This window comes from Hyposmocoma kahamanoa, unplaced genomic scaffold (genome assembly GCF_003589595.1).
Source record: "Hyposmocoma kahamanoa isolate Upper Pololo Valley unplaced genomic scaffold, ASM358959v1 91, whole genome shotgun sequence".
Classification (NCBI taxonomy): domain Eukaryota; kingdom Metazoa; phylum Arthropoda; class Insecta; order Lepidoptera; family Cosmopterigidae; genus Hyposmocoma; species Hyposmocoma kahamanoa.
The window spans coordinates 3,842,718-3,859,929 of NW_020654684.1; the positions used below are offsets into that span (position 1 = coordinate 3,842,718).

Here is a 17,212-nt window from a genome sequence, read left to right on the forward strand (position 1 = left end):
TTTCAAATCTGGTAGTATTTCAGACCCCACCAATTTCAGACCTTTATCAATACTACCAACTATTCTGTGACCTTTCCAAGGTTTTTGATTGTGTGCACCATGACACACTGGTCAGGAAACTTCGCCATTATAGTGTGGCGGGACGTGACCTCGACCTTCTTAAATCGTATTTGCGTAGTAGGGTACAGAGGGTCGATGTTAACGGTACGAGATCATCAGAGTCTGCAATTAGCATGGGTGTCCCTCAAGTTTCAATTCTAGGCCCATTTTTGTTTTTAGTTTACTTTAATGACTTACCTAGCCTCATGGAGGGTATAAAACATGAGATGGTATTGTTTGTTGATGATACTTCCTTATTATTTAAAGTTAAAAGGTACCAATGTTCCTACGACGATATGAACAACGCTATATCTAAAGTAGTTGACTGGTTTGCTGTTAATAACCTACTCCTTAATGAGAAAAAAACAAATTGTGTGAAATTTACGTTACCCAATGTAAGAGAGACGGTTACAAACATTGTGGTTAGAAACGAAAAATTGAATCTTGTGGATACAGTTGTCTTTCTAGGTATAACATTAGATGCTAAATTGCAATGGGGTACCCATATACGTAAGTTATCAAACCGGCTCGGCTCAGCAGTGTACGCGATTAAAAAAATAAGGAAACTTTCAGACGTCGAAATCGCTAGATTGGTTTACTTCAGATATTTTCACAGTCTAATGACATACGGCATTTTGCTTTGGGGTAATGCCGCCGATATCAATAGAATCTTTGTCCTGCAGAAAAGTGCGGTTAGGGCAATTTACAATAAAAATAGTGATAGACGTAACATTAATACGAGGAAAAAAATAAACTAGCTGTTCTTGATAGCTTGATAGATAGAGTCGTCTTCACAAAGTCAAAAAATCATTTAAGGGGCGATGTATACGCTTCTATAACAAGATTCCGGTTGATATACGAAATTTGCTTTCACGAGGTTTAAAACTATAGTGAAACAAAACTTTATACTAAAGGTTATTATACAATTTCTGCGTACTTGGATGACAAAAATCCGTGGTAGTAACCCGTTTAGCTCATGGAGGTGGTCTCGATCTCCGATGTTTCAAAGCAAAAAAATATATTGTAAATGTTGAATGTGTACAAATGTTATTTACAAAGAGCAACCTCTAGAGTTTCTTGCTCATTCTCCTCAGGGGAATCTGCCTTACGAATGAGCGTTAGAGTTTAACCACTGTGACTATTTTAAGCGTAATAATGCTTCCCTATGAAATAAAGATTATTTTCAATTTAATTTGAATTTGAATATTTTTCCGGATTCAAGTCGCGTATATTTGTTTTTTCAAACAAACCGACGTTACGGGCCCTTTACAGGTCCCATGGTCCCAGTCAACCGTGACCGTGGGACCTGTAAAAAGCCCGATATGTTGCTTTGTTTGAAACAACAAATAAACGCGATTTAAATCCTGAAAAATAGTTTCATTTCCTATTTAGGCATAGTCAATTTTTTGGTCAGGCGTGGGTTGTCGATAAAAATGAGTAAAATAGATTTGTTTTAAGTGTCGATTGACTCAGTTTCATGTAAGGACAATTTTATTGTATTGTATTGTGATAATATATACTGTCCTAATAAAAAAAACCGAGTGTATACCAGAACAACAATTATTGCATGTTATAGGTCAAGTTCTCTTTGGGGAATGTCGAGCACGCCTCTATAATTTTCATTGTATGGGCTTGTGTCAGTAGTTCTACTTATTTACTGCTTGCAAAAGTGGATGATTTCATAAGGTTTTTATATCGAAGTTTTATGCGCAATAGGTGTGTTCACTTCAAACGCCATGACAAAACGCGTCGTGGGCGAAGTTAGCCGTGATGGTCAGAACCGCGCTTTATGGTCATTAAAGGTTATTCAATCGTTTGTTTATCTTGTGTGTTAACGCATTTGCATCGGCGATAATAGTTGCATTTCCGCGCGCGAAGTGCGCGGCGGCCGCGCGCGGGCGATCCGCGTGGGCGTTTGTTTACTTAAACAAGCAAATTTAATAAATACACATTAATACCTACATCCTACGCAAGTGTAACATCGATATTACGATCTTACTGAAGTCGACTGTTTTATTAATTAATTATTGATTACGTTTTTTTAATTTGTAAAAATTTAATTTGTTTTGAAATTCAATATTATTTTTATGAAATTATTCCACTACTTTGTTATAATTATTACAAAGGTCGGATACTAATTTAACCACTTTGTTAAAATTTTCACACGCAAGAAAGCTTGAGGTGCATTATAGGCGTTATTCTTTTAAAATATACTAAATATTGGACATAGTGGACTCGGAGTCGACGACTTAGCGGTGGCAACCGCTGATTGTGCAATGCGCAGCGGGACGTGAGCGCGCCTACAGCCCCGGTACCTATCTAGAAAATGGGGAGGGCAGTGTGCACCCGGGGCGGCTCACCCGAGGCACTAGCCTCTCGAAGAACCGGATGAAGTCAAGTGACAGAGGTCTGTGACAACGCTATACACTGGCTGATCTGGGGTCAGAACCTGAATTTATAATATATAGTGCCCTTCTCGTATACCCTAAGGGTGGGTAGGGACAGTCACTATAATCAAAACTAATGTAGAAAGATATGGGGTTGTCCCGTTCATCTCCACCTTAACCTCGTCGGATATACCTTCTTAGTATTTATAAGTATTCTGTTGTATGGAAGAGTAGGGTATGAATTTTAGGGTATGTATGTTATTAGTCAGGTATCTACGTTCAGGTTTTTCAGAACTCCTTTTATCTTCAACTTTAGTGACAGCATTAGTTCAGTTGTTGAAATCGGCGTAAGTCAGCATACGTACAGAAGCAGGAAGGTAAAAATGTGTTAAACGCATTAGCCGGTTTGGTAACGCATTTGCTTAATTCAAAATCTTTTTTTTAACGCACACACTCAACCGTAGCCCCGCACTAGGGAAACTCTGTATTGCGGGTGCCATGGACACACGACGAATTGCACCCGAACTCACGAGAGAAATAAATGTAGGTCATACAAATATTTCACCCGGCCCGGGAATCGAACCTGGGATCTCTGCGCAGCAGTCCGGCATGGTAACCATTCGGCCACGGAGGCAGTTAAAGACTAAACAGACAAATGAGACAAATGGTATGTTAGTACATAACGTTCTGATTCTTTCTTTTATTCATAATCCTTAGTTTTTGCCCCAAGCAGGCTGTCAGCTGCCCTCAGTCACTGCTCGCGATGATGACTTCAGGCACGCAACACGCCCGGTGAACTACATACTTATGTACGATCTGGCTTACCTGGGCTTACCAATACCAAGGTAGTATTAAGAAAATTATACTTATTTACAATAGGTATAGCGTAGTCGATAGAAACCAGATGTGACCTTGTGTGTATAAATCAAGCACCACAACATACCATCTTACTTACGCGACAATTTTGGTGACAAGATCGACGGCGACACAAGCTAGCTGTAGCACATTGCAGTTGAACGTAACGTTCCAAAAGGAAACAGAAAATGCGTTTTTACATAACGGGAGTGTTCACATAATGAACGCGTGTTGCATGGAGTTACCGCCGATCGTGCACGCCCCACGACCTTCGCCGCCTTGCACTGCCAGCCCCCATCACGCGTGACCTCACTCCGCCATCTTGTCAATATGCAAAAACTACTCAAATGAGCCTAACGCATGCTTTTTTATGATAATTAGCTTGGAAGTTTGTTTATTTTGTCTATTATTTGTCTTTTTTGTTAGCGCCTGTAACAAATAGTATCAACTGTCGTATTCTGTATAATTTCAATATTGCTCTAATTCATACGTCGGCGTTTAACAAACAACAGTAACTAGAGTTCTGCCATAGACAGAGTTATACCAGCGCAGTCAAAGCACAGCGGTCAAAATGATCAATAAACTATGTTTCACGATACATAAAGTAATTTTGCCCATTTTAATACTCATTAGTTTACTTTTTATCATCAAAGTTATTTATATTAATTATTGATCTGATTCAGAATACTATTTTAGCTTTAGTCGGCAAAATTACGTTACAAATTAGAGAAACAGCGTTGTACAAATTAATTTTTTAAACACCCCAAACTAAAACTGTTATTTAAGTATATTACCACGCATTAAAATACGATAATTGAAATCTACAAACTATTTAGAGTTCATTTCATTCAGTAAATAAATATAATATTATTATAATTATAAATATATAGCATCTGCCAAGGTAAGCTAGAAGACATCGGTTCGAATCCGGCCGAATCGAAGGAATTTTTCCTGAGTGTTCAATCTTTGTATTAATAATTATAACAAACTCGCTATTCACTGTATTTTAAATTTTTATTGAATTGATATTCAAGTATTTAGTTGGTATATCGTCTAGCACAGTAAGCAAGAAGATATCGGTTCGAATCCGGCCGGATCGAAGGAATTTTTCCTGAGTGTTCAATCTTTGTATTAATAATTATAACAAACTAGTAGAACAATTTCACAAATAATAATTGTATTCAATAAAAATTTAAAATATAATATTATTTTCACCATTAAGTCGATGAAGTCTGACGGAAAAAGTTTGTGATGTGATGAGAATGAGAATTACCTATCAGTAGTCCGAAATGACATTTTCCAGAAATAACGTTTGGTCGAAATTTCATAACCTCGAAAGTAATTTTGAGAGGAAAATGTTTTTTCTTTTAAACTTAACTTAACCTAACCTAACCGAACCTAATTGTGTATTTGCGATAAACATTCAACATATCCTGAAAGAATCACTGTTTCGTTATAATTCGGTTTTCGGTGTAATAAAAATTCGAACAAACGTTATTTTGGACAAAAAAACTTTGTGATAGTTTACCGAGAAGGAGACACGTAAGTATAGAGTCGATCAACTCATGCACTCAAGAAATGTTCTGACGATACTTTAAAATATTACATGAATGATTTTTTAAAATACTTATACTATTATAAGCTAAATTGTGTATTTTGGTGGAATTTTTATCAATCTCTTTGATCCTGACCGAATGCCATTAGGCATACTGAGCTGAGTTAGCGCCCTTTCACTGCTATAACAAAAATCTTTTATTTTTCATTTTGTTTTCAATCTGTATTAAAATTGGGTGTCATATTGTTATTAATGATAAGTGTTTCTATCTATCAATGATCCATATCAATAGTACACTATTATCTATAAAAAATTAAACTGACAAAAGGGGGCGCCACACCTATTCGCCTATTCGCGGGGCGGACTCTATTAGACTATTGCAACTATTGGTACTTGCAACTATTGGTACAGGTACCTGTACATTTATAATTTAGTGTTGATTTCAGTTGAAGTGTTGAAGTCAGAGTATAATATAATATCCACAAATTTCGGGAGAGCAAAGTTCATATTCCCCACAAATGCCCCGCATGAAAAATATAATTGAATACTATTTATTTATTCTCCGTATTTATTATATTATATTATTATGGCTATAAATCCATCGCTTAAACATATATCAAAGAGAAATTCAAAATATCACCACCTATATTAAGTTATGCTAATGTTAGAAATTATACATACATAAGCTTAAGCCCTTAGTCCCACGGAAGGGTTAGGCAAAGACCACGGAACGCCACTTTGCTCTATCCTGACACAACTCTCGAGCCCCACACACATCAACTACACTTTTCGTACAACTTCTTTTATTTTGTCACTTCGCATCCCAGCCTTTTTGAGGACATCACTGATCTGTTCAATGTAAGTCCTTCTCAGACGTCCTCTTAATACCCTTCCATCCACATTCGCATCATAAATCTGTTTGGTAATTCTTCTTACATCCATCCGCTCTACATGCCCCAACCACCTTAACATTCCTTTCTCTATTCTAGTCACTACATCCTTTTTCAAGCCACATGTTTCACATATTATTGTATTCTTCACTATACCACTCAACGTTATTCCACAAATTTTCTTCAAAGATCTCATCTCCACTGCATTAATTCTACTTTCATGCTTCTTCTGAAATATCCAACTCCCACTACCAAACGTCCGTGTAGGAACCAGCAAAGGATTGTGTATGGACATGCGTGCTTTTTGGGATAAGATGTTGCTCCCCATTAAACCATTTATGGCTCCATTTACTAGATTTAAGAGACAAGGTAATGCTGCGTAGCCTCTGTCTGACACCCTTAGAGATGCCAAACCAATAAGAAAATGCGCCGTCAACTCTGAAACACGCACTGGATTTCTCATACAGTAATTTCAGTGCGCGTATCAAGCGGCTCCCCACTCCAAATTCGGACAACAACCTCCACAGTACATCCCTCTCCACTCGATCATAAGCCTTGTCTAGATCCACAAATGCACAAAACACTTTTTGGTGCATTGCCAGGTACTTCTCCGTAATGCACCTTATAGACTTAATCTACACATCCCATTCCCTTCCTAAATCCCGTTTGTATAACCCATATTTTCTCATTCGTCTCTTTCACAACTCTCTCTATAAGAATCTTTGCATACAATTTGCCCACAATTCTAAGTAAACTGTTACCGCAGTAATTTTTGACTTCCTGGTGTAATCCTTTTCCTTTATAAAGTGGTACAGTAACGGCATTGCGCCAGTCTGTTGACACTGTACCACTAGTCCAACATTTGTTGAAAAACATACACAACCAAGAAGCCACCAGCTCTTTACCAGCCCTTAGCATTTCACCACTTACCCTGTCATACCCTGATGCTTTTCCTCTTTTTTAACCTTTTATAGCTTTTACAACTTCATCCATACTAATCTCTCCTTCCTGACTCCCTGTGTCCGGTTCCTGAATCATCTGCGGCGGAAACTGAGGCACGGGTTCATTACAGTTCCTCAAAACAACCTTTCCATCTCATTTTCACACTTGCCTCATCTGTCACTAACTCGCCAACTTCATCTCTCACGACATTAATTCTAATCTTTTGCGACCCTCTCCGGGCTACCCGGACCTGTTTCCAAAATAACTATTGGTTGGCCCGGAAATTATTGTTAGAAATAATCAATGAGTTAAATTAACTTTAGACCTAAAATTATTTATATAAACTTTATTTTATTTAAACATGACGAGTATTAAGTTGAGGTATAAAAGTTCCAACTGATCGGCTTTGTTTAGCAATACCTGAGTTTTTCTTCATATCGGGGTCCGGCCTAAACGGGAGGAAGGTCGCGCACTCAATACGTCCCTATGGAAATAGTAGGTAGTAATTTTACAATTCAGGACAAAGTGTTTCAAATCCTACCGATCAAATGTTTAAGAAAATTGCGTGCTGAAATTCTACATAAATGTTGCTATTTACTTAGGTAAGTGAGAGGAAATGCGATTTGGAACAATATATCATTATCGTTAATAAATAAATAAATAGTGTTTTTATCACTAATCATCAAACTAGCGATGCAACAGCAATCGACAGTTTAAAAAAAGTGGTAAAAAAATGTTACAATTCCCGCATTTTCCCCACATAGCTGCGCAACAAAACAATCCTCTCAAAATCGCCAATCGAGTTGTAATCCCCCGCAATTCGGGGAAATCCCTGCAAATTAGCAACACTGCCTCGAGAAGTATTGAAGGTGCTAGGAAATTTGAAATACGTACGTCATTCTGTTATGCGCGTTCATTCTGTACCTAATCAGGGCAACTTATTTCCATCCTTTAAGAGCGGATCCATCAACCGCCGCATTGAATCTATAAAGTAAAACGCGCTGTGATTGGCTGAAATGGACTATACCATTTTTATTTTTTACCCAATCATGGACATTAACAAGTTTGCGCATTACTCCCGTTTTTCAGAGGAATTCTCGAAGAATCTATACTTTCTGCAACTAATTGAAATTACCACCTTGAAGTAATAGACGAAACAAATGAAATGACATTCATGGTTAAAAATAGTTAGTTTTGGACAGAGGCGGTATTGTTTCTATACACTTGAAAGTTGAAATAATGTTATTCCCATGTAAAATTCAAAACTTTGAACATTTACAATTCGCAACAGTTATGGTTTGGAGCCGAACTACCATGGTATTTTTTTGTGTGAAGTAATATGGTTTGTATTTTGTCATCCACACATGTTTGTCATGTCACAGTGCCTCATCTTAATAAATAATTTCATTTGACACACTCGCAGGCAATCCACTGGGTATCTTTTGTGTATGCCTGTCACATATGGAGCGAAGCTATAAAAAGGCAAGGCGAAGCTCTTGCAGTGTCTTTGGACATTTCTAAAGCCTTTCACAGGGTCTGGCACGCAAGCCTTTTAAGTAAGCTTCCAAGTTATGTGCTTCCCACTGACCTTCGCAATTGCATCTCGGATTTCTTGAATGAACGTTCCATTCAAGTGGCCTTAGAAAGCTACTCTTCCGCACATCGGGCGATAGATAGAGTACCTCAAGGTTCCGTACTGTCTACAATACTCTTTCTGCTGAGTATCATTGATATGTGAGTGCCAGGTACCTATGCGTATGCTGATGACAGCACAGTTGTAGATAGGTATTTGACCAATGCCAGGGTCAGTGGAGAGGAAATCCAATCTTGTCGAGAGTCTATGGTTAGCAGTTTGGATTTGACACTCAACGCAGTCTCCGATTGGGGCGATGCCAATATTGTTAAATTTAATGCTACCAAAACGCAGGCAAAATCAAAATCAAAATGCAGCCTGAAAGCTTGGCATCCTTTCCAGGGCGAGGCGCTACTTTACACCGTGACAGTTGCAATATCAACCACAAGTCCGGTCGTGTATGGTGTACTGCTGCCAACTTTGGGATGGCTCTGCTACATACCATGGCCACCTTGGATTCAACTGACAAGCATGTCAAGAGGCTTATAACAGTAATACTAACACGTCGAGTATTATAACCATACTCGATGTATATTAATAACATAACAACTCCACCGATGTCTGATTTTAATCAACGAAACGAACGATATTGTGATAGTGAAGTAGCAGTGCATTTTGTTTGACCATGGTCATGAAATAAATTTTAAAAAATGTGTAATGACTACGCAGCATGGTCTCTGACCTTCGCCTGTTTCAAACGGAGCGAAGGAAAAAAAATGTCATTTTGATTTTGACGTATTTAAACTTATGTTGTAGGCGTTGCCAATTTGCGGGGAATTCCCCAAATTTAGGGGATTCTAATATTTCATCATTTTGTTTAATCTATAGATTGCTGATGCATCGCTAGTTTGATCGTTACTGTTAGAAACACTGCTATATTTATGTATTTTTCAACATCGTACATCCCTCACATGAGTAACAAGAAGCTTAAATATAATTATTATTAGAGCACTTGGTTTCGAATTGTAAGATTGCCAGTCGGTGCGTGTTGTGTTCGTGATCCTCTCTCCCGCTTAGGCCGGTCCCTGGTATGAAGAAAAGCGAAATCAGCTATTGATGAACAAAGCCAAGCCGTTCTTACTTCCACACTACAACTTACCACTCGTCAACTTTAAATATTAAATACAGGTCGAAACTTAATTTACTCATTGATTATTTCTAACATTAACATAGCGAGCGTCATCAAATGCGCAACGAATCAATAAGTCAAAATACTCGACTTGAGTATTGCAGTGAGCACTCGAAATCACACTCAAGTCCTTACTATTAGGGTCGTATTTCCAGTGCTTGAAATCATACTCAAATCTGCTCAAATCCTGACTTGAGCATTGAGTACAGTTCTGGATTACGACCCTTAATTTTGTAAGGCAAAGAAAATTGTTCTCTTTTTTTTTAAAGACTGATTAATGTTAAATCTAATTAAAATAAATAAACACTTTAAGTTCATCTAATTTTATAATTTGCTTTACATTTTACATTCTGTTTACATTCACATCAAACGTAATAGATGGTTACATTTTGAGTTTCTTAATTCTTTATAATATTTGTAAGCGATGTGTTTGTAATAAATAAAAAAAACTCGAAACGTGGAGAATTTGCGGGGAATATGAATCTTGCTTTCCCCAAACTTGAGGATTTTAACAGTCATTTTTGGATTTTTGGGGATTTTGAACAATTGGCATTGGCAACGCTGAGTAGTATTGTGATTGTGACAAGAAAGCTTTCTTCGTGTTCTTCAGTGCCAAAGCACGATGCGAATACGATAAAAAGATTGGAAAATATCTACATAGCTCTGAAAACTATCTAAAGCAAATATTTAACTATGTTTGCCAAACCTTATAAGTTGAAATCCATCAATACCCTTAAAAATTGTGATAAGTGTGTTATTTGTCCATTACCAATTTCATTTGTGGTTACTCTGTGTTTATTGAGTTGAAATTGTTAATGTTGTCTAGGAAGCAACTAGTGAAACGTATGCAAGATGAATTCCCTCCGGCAGACGAGGAGAAGGTGAAGGAGTTGGTACCGGCGAAGTCGAATGCTATATGCATGAAATTGGTCTTGCACAATGCCGAGACGGTGAGCGTGTTCGCGGTAAACAGCGTGCCCATCATCATAGACACGCCCGCCGGGCTCATCCCTACCGTATGCGCGCTCTGGAAGCTACACGATCTGCTGCCTGTTGTCACTCTTTACTCACCTGTATTGCCCAAAGTAAGGTTATTTATTATAATAATGTTATTTGCCTTCGTAGAGCTTTAGAATAGAAATGTGGTGTTTTAAATATTTATTTTATTATAGACGAACAGCTCTCGTTGATATGTCTGCATTACCACTAAAGTTTATTAGGCAAAGTGCATTTTTAAACCTTTTCTCATTTCTTGCACAAGAAACAGACTCCTATATGAGATCAGACCACATCATTGTATGTCCTTTGTATACCAAATCATAAATCACACATTCTTTATTACAATTGGGACAGTTTTTAGTTTTTAATGGTCTCACCACTAAGGATGCCGAAGACCGTGCAAAGTGGAGGAGAAAGAGTAGGAAAGCGGACCCCGGGCTCCGCAGCAACCCTGCTGAGGACGCAACCGGGACAACGCTAAGATGAGAGAGAGGACAGTTTTTAATTTTTCTCCCAACAGTTCAAAGCACACAGTGTTTCTAAATCCCGTTAGACCGGATATTTTGAGTAAAACTTAGCAAGTGATGAGTTTTAATATTTCAAGTGCAACAGAAATCTCCCGTGTGCCAAATTTACATGGTTTTGGAGAAAACTCCTTCAAAGTTCTTAATTTATACTTACAATACAAAATATTATTACCCTAATAGTAATAATAGTATTAAATACTTATTACCACAAATTAAAACCCCATTTATGTGGCTTTGCCACTTCTCCAAAATGCAAGTAGAAGTTGAAAAATTAAATATTTCCTTACAATAATTATAATTTTTTTATAATTATTTCTCATCAGTAATGACAAAACTAATTTTGAAATACAAGATAACCATGCATACTATAGGAAATGAAACTATTTTTCCGGATTTAAATCGCGTATATTTGTTTTTTCAAATAAACTGACGTTTCGGGCCCTTTACAGGTCCCATGGTCACGGTTGACTGAGGTGGTACAGTCTTCAACCAGTTATGTCTAATATTGATGCAAACCACCCTATTTTTTCACTATAGTTACAATAGTTATTAATTAAATACCTTATTTTTAATTTTACAAAGAAAACATTCCAATTTACGCTATGTTAAGTTTTACAAATTATTTTATTGAATGAATTTTTATTAAGTTCAATTTATTTTAATTATTAATAGAAATTAGAATAAACTAAAACATACAGTAGAATCTTGATAACTCGAATGTCAAGGGAAACCAAAAAAAATTCGAGATAGCAAGTTTTCGACTTAACAAGAATTTCGAGATATGAAGAGTTAACTCGTCAAATTTCGACATAAAAAGGCACAATTTCATAGAACATTTATTACGACAAATTACATTAGGTAACATAAAATGAGAGTCAAGTACATAATTATAATGAATGAACTTACACTTGTATTAATTAGTACTGCAGTCTAAGTCAGGCTTCGTGTAATGTTTTTATGATTTGATCATGATTTCTCGGATTTCTAACTCTGCTACTCTGCATATTTGGATAGCGTCTTTAGTGGGATAAACTAGACCATCTTCGTCCTTGTTCTGAACCGTAGAAGCGCCAAGTAAGTGTTTTTCAATCGATTAATTGAACGGAATACGCGTAAACACGCGTGTTCCATTCAATTAATCGATTCTAAATATAATAATTTTTGTTTAAGTATTTGTTGATCACGAGTAGTCGTAATATTAATTTAGTAGAAAAATACTAGAATAACATAGTTTAGTCCTTTATTTTACTTTAAAAAAAATGCAGACTTTACTGTTTAATCGACTTTAAATATTAAAATTATTATCCTTCCAGTAAAATGAGCTCGTTATATAATATCTTTTTGTAATAGATCTTATCGAGTAACTTAAATAATGAAAACACACCTCAATATATGAACTTGCGACTGTCTAATTTAATTTTACTAGATGGTTTTCTATTGGTAATTGATCAAATTGATGAATGGCAAGACAAATGAAAATGTTGCTACTGACAAAATATGGTATTATCTTATTAATCAGAAGAGGTTTACTTAACGATGGCCTTGTGTGAAATTTTTGTTATTTGTTTATTATTTCTCGGATTTCTAACTCTGCTACTCTGCATATTTGGATAGCGTCTTAGGTGGGATAAACTAGACCATTCGAAATTTTAGAAATTCGTCACTGAGATTCACACGACCGCGTTTGAATTCTGCAAACCAGCTATAAATAGTAAAAAGCAGTTTGAAGCCGAGCAAAGCTCCGCTGAGCTGTTAAATTACATTTAAAGTTGTAGAAAATCATACTACGAAAATTTTCACGAGTTAAATCCATGGTGATGTCCAATGTAAAAACAAGTGACAGTCAGATGAAATAAACTGTTTTCTACAGCCAAAGAGTTCCATTTTCAAATGTTGTAATTACTTTTTAAGTATTGTTTATGTAAGTGGCCATTTCCGGAAATTTATGGTGCGCCCTGTGTAGCTTTAATGTTTTATGTGTGTATTTTAAAATAGCCAATACTTTAGGTAGGCAACACTGTAATAATAATAATAGGCCTTATTGCTAATACAATTCAAATATTACAGTATACTTTGTTATTACAAAATACAATTCATTATTAAAAAAATATTAAATATATATATATATATATTATAGGTAACATTGACCTACCAACAAATGGACGTCGAATCTAATACAAACATCACGGAAAAAATGTCTGAAGTGAACCTGTACAAACGTGACATATAACGAAATTTATAAAAACTAAAACATTTAATTTAAATTGTAACGTCATTGCAGTACTGCGTAATTTTGCTTGCAACAATATAAGGGCCCAAATATTCAGCTTCTACTGGAAACTTAACAAACTGCACCATATTTAGGTTCGACTGAAAATTACTTGAACACAAGAGTAATGGAGCAGCAATTATTGTAAATATTAATTAATTTTCACATGTATTATTATGTCGAATTTTGTACAATTTCAATTAAAGAAATAATAAAAAGTTGTGTACATACATACAAATATTACAAATGTAAAAATAAGCGTGTACTATAAGAAATGTACCGATATTCCAACTAAACGTAAACTGTAACGTAAAATGTTCGTAATTCCGAAAACCGAATTATAATAATAAAACTGTTACGCTTTCAAGTAATTTTGATGCTTTTCACATAGACAAAATTAGCTTTTCTTTTGTAATATTCCTAAAAAAATGAAAATTCGGAGCAAACGTATTTTCTGACTTCTGATAGGTAATCCCAAGCCGTAATCTGATAGGTAATCCCAAGCTGTAAAACGAGTACAACAATATTTTGTTAGTTTTTGCTAATGTTTAACAAAAAATCATTTAAAAATAAGATCAAAATCAAAGCGACTCTATAGTTTCTTTGTTCTAAATATTTCAATCGTTTTTGTTCGAACAGCTGAAAATGATCAAGAAGTTTATATAAGCTTCTTGAAATTGATGGGGCTCTTTCCGTCTTTTGTGCATGCAATGTGCAGAAAAAGGACAGTTAGCTATATGATTATTTTGTTTGCTTTTGTAATTTGTATTTACGATTCATTTAGTTGTTATTATATGGTAATGCATGATTGACAACCACGCTGTCAGTCGAACAAACGAAGAGTTTTGCGCGATTGACGCTCTGCATGCGATTTTAACGCCCTATAAGTGAGGACACTTTTTAGCGCGAACCCGCGCGAATTTTGGTAGGTCAATGGTAGGTAAACATTTAATCATGCTTAAAATTTCCTGCATCTATTCTAAAATACAGTGCTTTACATTTTTTTATTTCTGACAGACCAAGTACAAAGACACGACGCAAGCACATAGAAAAATTCGTGAGGTCCGTTGGTTCGTTCCGTGGCTTAGTTGGTATAGCGTCTGGCACGGTATGCAAGAAGACGTGCGTCGGTTCGAATCTGACCGAATCGAAGGAATTTTTTCTGAGTGTTTTTTCTGAGTGTTCGATCTTTGTATTAATAATTATAACAAACTAGTGGAGTAATTTCACAAAAAATAATATAAACAGGACCTGTTTCACAGTTCATGGCGAGGAATACTTGTCAATCGAAGACACTAAAATTAATATATTTGGTAACTGTAATAGAAGACAGGGTAGACAGATAAGGCTGTCAAAATCAAACTATCTTTTAACACAAAAATGTAAAAGTCGACAAGATGATTTGTGTAATTTGCACCTTTACAGATTCAGCGAGGAGCACCTTTATATTTGCCTGGAGTGGTGATCCCGCAATGCGGAGTTGGCTTTCCCATGTTCAAAAGTGGCACATTGATTATGTGCAATACTCAGGACAACACTGCCGCTGCAGTTGTGGGTCGAACATTGATGTCCAGTGGAGACATGCTGCTTAAAGCTGGGTGAGATTACTGGAGAGCTCTACTCATATACTTGTCTAATATGAAAAAACAAATCTACTATTTAAAAAATGAGGAACAAGGAAATAATCACCTAGTAACTTTAACATGAAGATGTTTTAGCAGATACAGCTTCATTCGCAATAAACTTGTTATAATTTTCCCAGAGGAGTGTGTCTGGAAACAATCAATGTGATCGGCGACCTGCTCTGCAAGGAGCTGAAGTTCAATAAAATCGAGCGCCCGCAGCTGGGTAATGCTATATACACACGCACCATTAGCTCAGAGTCCACTAATGTCCTTGCTGAGGAGATTAGCACGGTAAACCTCTCTTAGGTACCTTAACTTTACATTGATGACAAGAAGGCTGTAATGACTATTTTTGATCATGTCATGTTTATATGTATAAGTATACATACTGTTTAGGATATACCTGAAGTAGATTAGGGATTAATTATGAAATAAAACTCATTTCTCTTAAGAAGGCAACAACTGTGTTCTGTTAGAATTGGTGCTGAAACACTTACTCATTATTTATTAAAACAAGTTAACGACTAGTTGTTTGGAAATAGTGTTATTGATACAAGTCTACTGTCATCTCTAGCTCCACATCCGTTCGTCCAGCCCGTCTCTGGACGAAGAGTGGCCCCGTCTCGAGGGGCGCTTGCCGCCTCTCGCGCCGCCACCCTCCGCGGCCCCCTTGCGCCCTCCGGCCTCGCTGACGCCGTCGCCCCCAGACAAAGCCGACGTCGCCGAGGTAGATGAAGATGTCACAGTGAATGCAGGTGACAATATAAAAATCTTTATATTGATGACTAATGGTCGGAAAAGGGTGCTCCACATTATATAGACATTAGATATAGCTGCAAGGAGCGACATAGAGTAGTTAAAACCCCCAAATGTAATTAATTACTTCTTTCGAATTCCGGATTTCCGGAAATTGTTTTACTTCATTGTGGGACAAAACTATTGACCTAGGAAATCTAAGTTAGATTTTAAAATACTTCTAATGGTGCCATGTAAAAAAATGCAGTGGATAAGTAACTGACCTTTTACCAAAGCAGAGAATAAAAAAGTGACGAGAATGATCACTCTCCGCTCCCTTAACTTTAGGTACCGCACCGTACTCCGCATATTGTCGGTCACTTTGACGGAACGGCAACAAGGCTGTGAACGAGCCATTCACTAAGGACAACATGTTGATGTTTAAACTGTTTAAATTGATTTATTACGAACGCACCTTTCTATTATGGTATCTTAAGATAATCGTGAAAATTGCCATGTACGGTTATTTGTCTTCGTTTAAATAGAATAAAGAGAGGAGTTTCTTTCGTTAAAAAACTTTTCATTAAATGTAGAATTTTCGACATAATTAACATTTAGAAAATTAAAGTCACAATAATCATTATAAATTCCATTATTCACTCCGAGTGTGCGTGTGTCTATGAGTGCCTACGAGTGTTTGCGTACTGCTTCATACTTATGCATTCGCTTCACTGTTCTACGATGCAGTATTTATATATGTGGGAAAAATACCTTTTTCCGATCATTGGTGATGAGTAGTAATAACATAGAAGGTACGGCAATTTTTTTTTGTTATGTCGTGTAATTGCCGGACACTAGATGGAATAGGGTGTTATTAGGAATTACTGGTCATTTTGTCTTTAAACTTCTCGGGGTTTTTAGGCTTGCGAGACGCGTGCCGGTTTGTGGGGTATTTAAATTGCGGATACAAACATTTACATTAATAAGTTTACTTATGTAAATTAATCGATGAATTCATTTTTCAGGGACCGAGTCGGACGTTCCGGTGGACATGGACGGCCTGCTGCGGTGGTGCTTGCTCGCCTTCATTAAATTCGAAAGCAAAAGTGTGGAGTTGCCGCTGAAGACCAACCTGCTTTACAAGTGAGGAAATTTGCAAGTTCGCCGATCTCCCGACGGGGCCACGGACGTTCTCGGTCGCGCGGTCGCAACGCGGGCGAGCGGACCGGCTCGCCCGCGCTTCGGTCGAGGGTCTACAACTGGACGATCCGCGAGCTCGGCCTCTCGAAAAGCGGCGTCTTCTCCGTCGACTTCCAGGAACCACATGATGCCCCTGTGCCCGCCGGGCCGCACCCTCGACGTGAAGAAGTCGTCGTACCGGAAGATGGGCAAGTTCCTCGAGGCCATGCAGAAGGTGAGACCGCGCGGCGCGCGCGTCGCCGGCGCGGGCCCACCAGCGAGCCGTTGCAGGAGGGGCTGCTGGAGGTGCGCGAGCTGGACAAGGGCGTGGCGGCCGTGGTGGGGCTGGCGGCCGCGCACCCCGCCGCGCGCGCGCTGGCCGCGCCCC

General features: G+C 37.4%; 1 protein-coding gene across 1 annotated transcript; it reads left to right on the forward strand.

Annotated features, from left to right (window-relative positions):
- Positions 1–10,083: 10,083 nt before the first annotated feature.
- LOC113236306 (eukaryotic translation initiation factor 2D-like) lies at positions 10,084–17,211 on the forward strand (the record flags this gene model as incomplete). The annotated part of the gene is made up of 8 exons (XM_026472317.1): positions 10,084–10,239; positions 10,317–10,575; positions 14,711–14,883; positions 15,048–15,201; positions 15,485–15,665; positions 16,671–16,788; positions 16,963–17,059; positions 17,116–17,211. Coding segments are annotated over exons 1-8 (1,134 nt in total), but the record flags the coding sequence as incomplete, so codon positions are not given.
- Position 17,212: the final 1 nt, after the last annotated feature.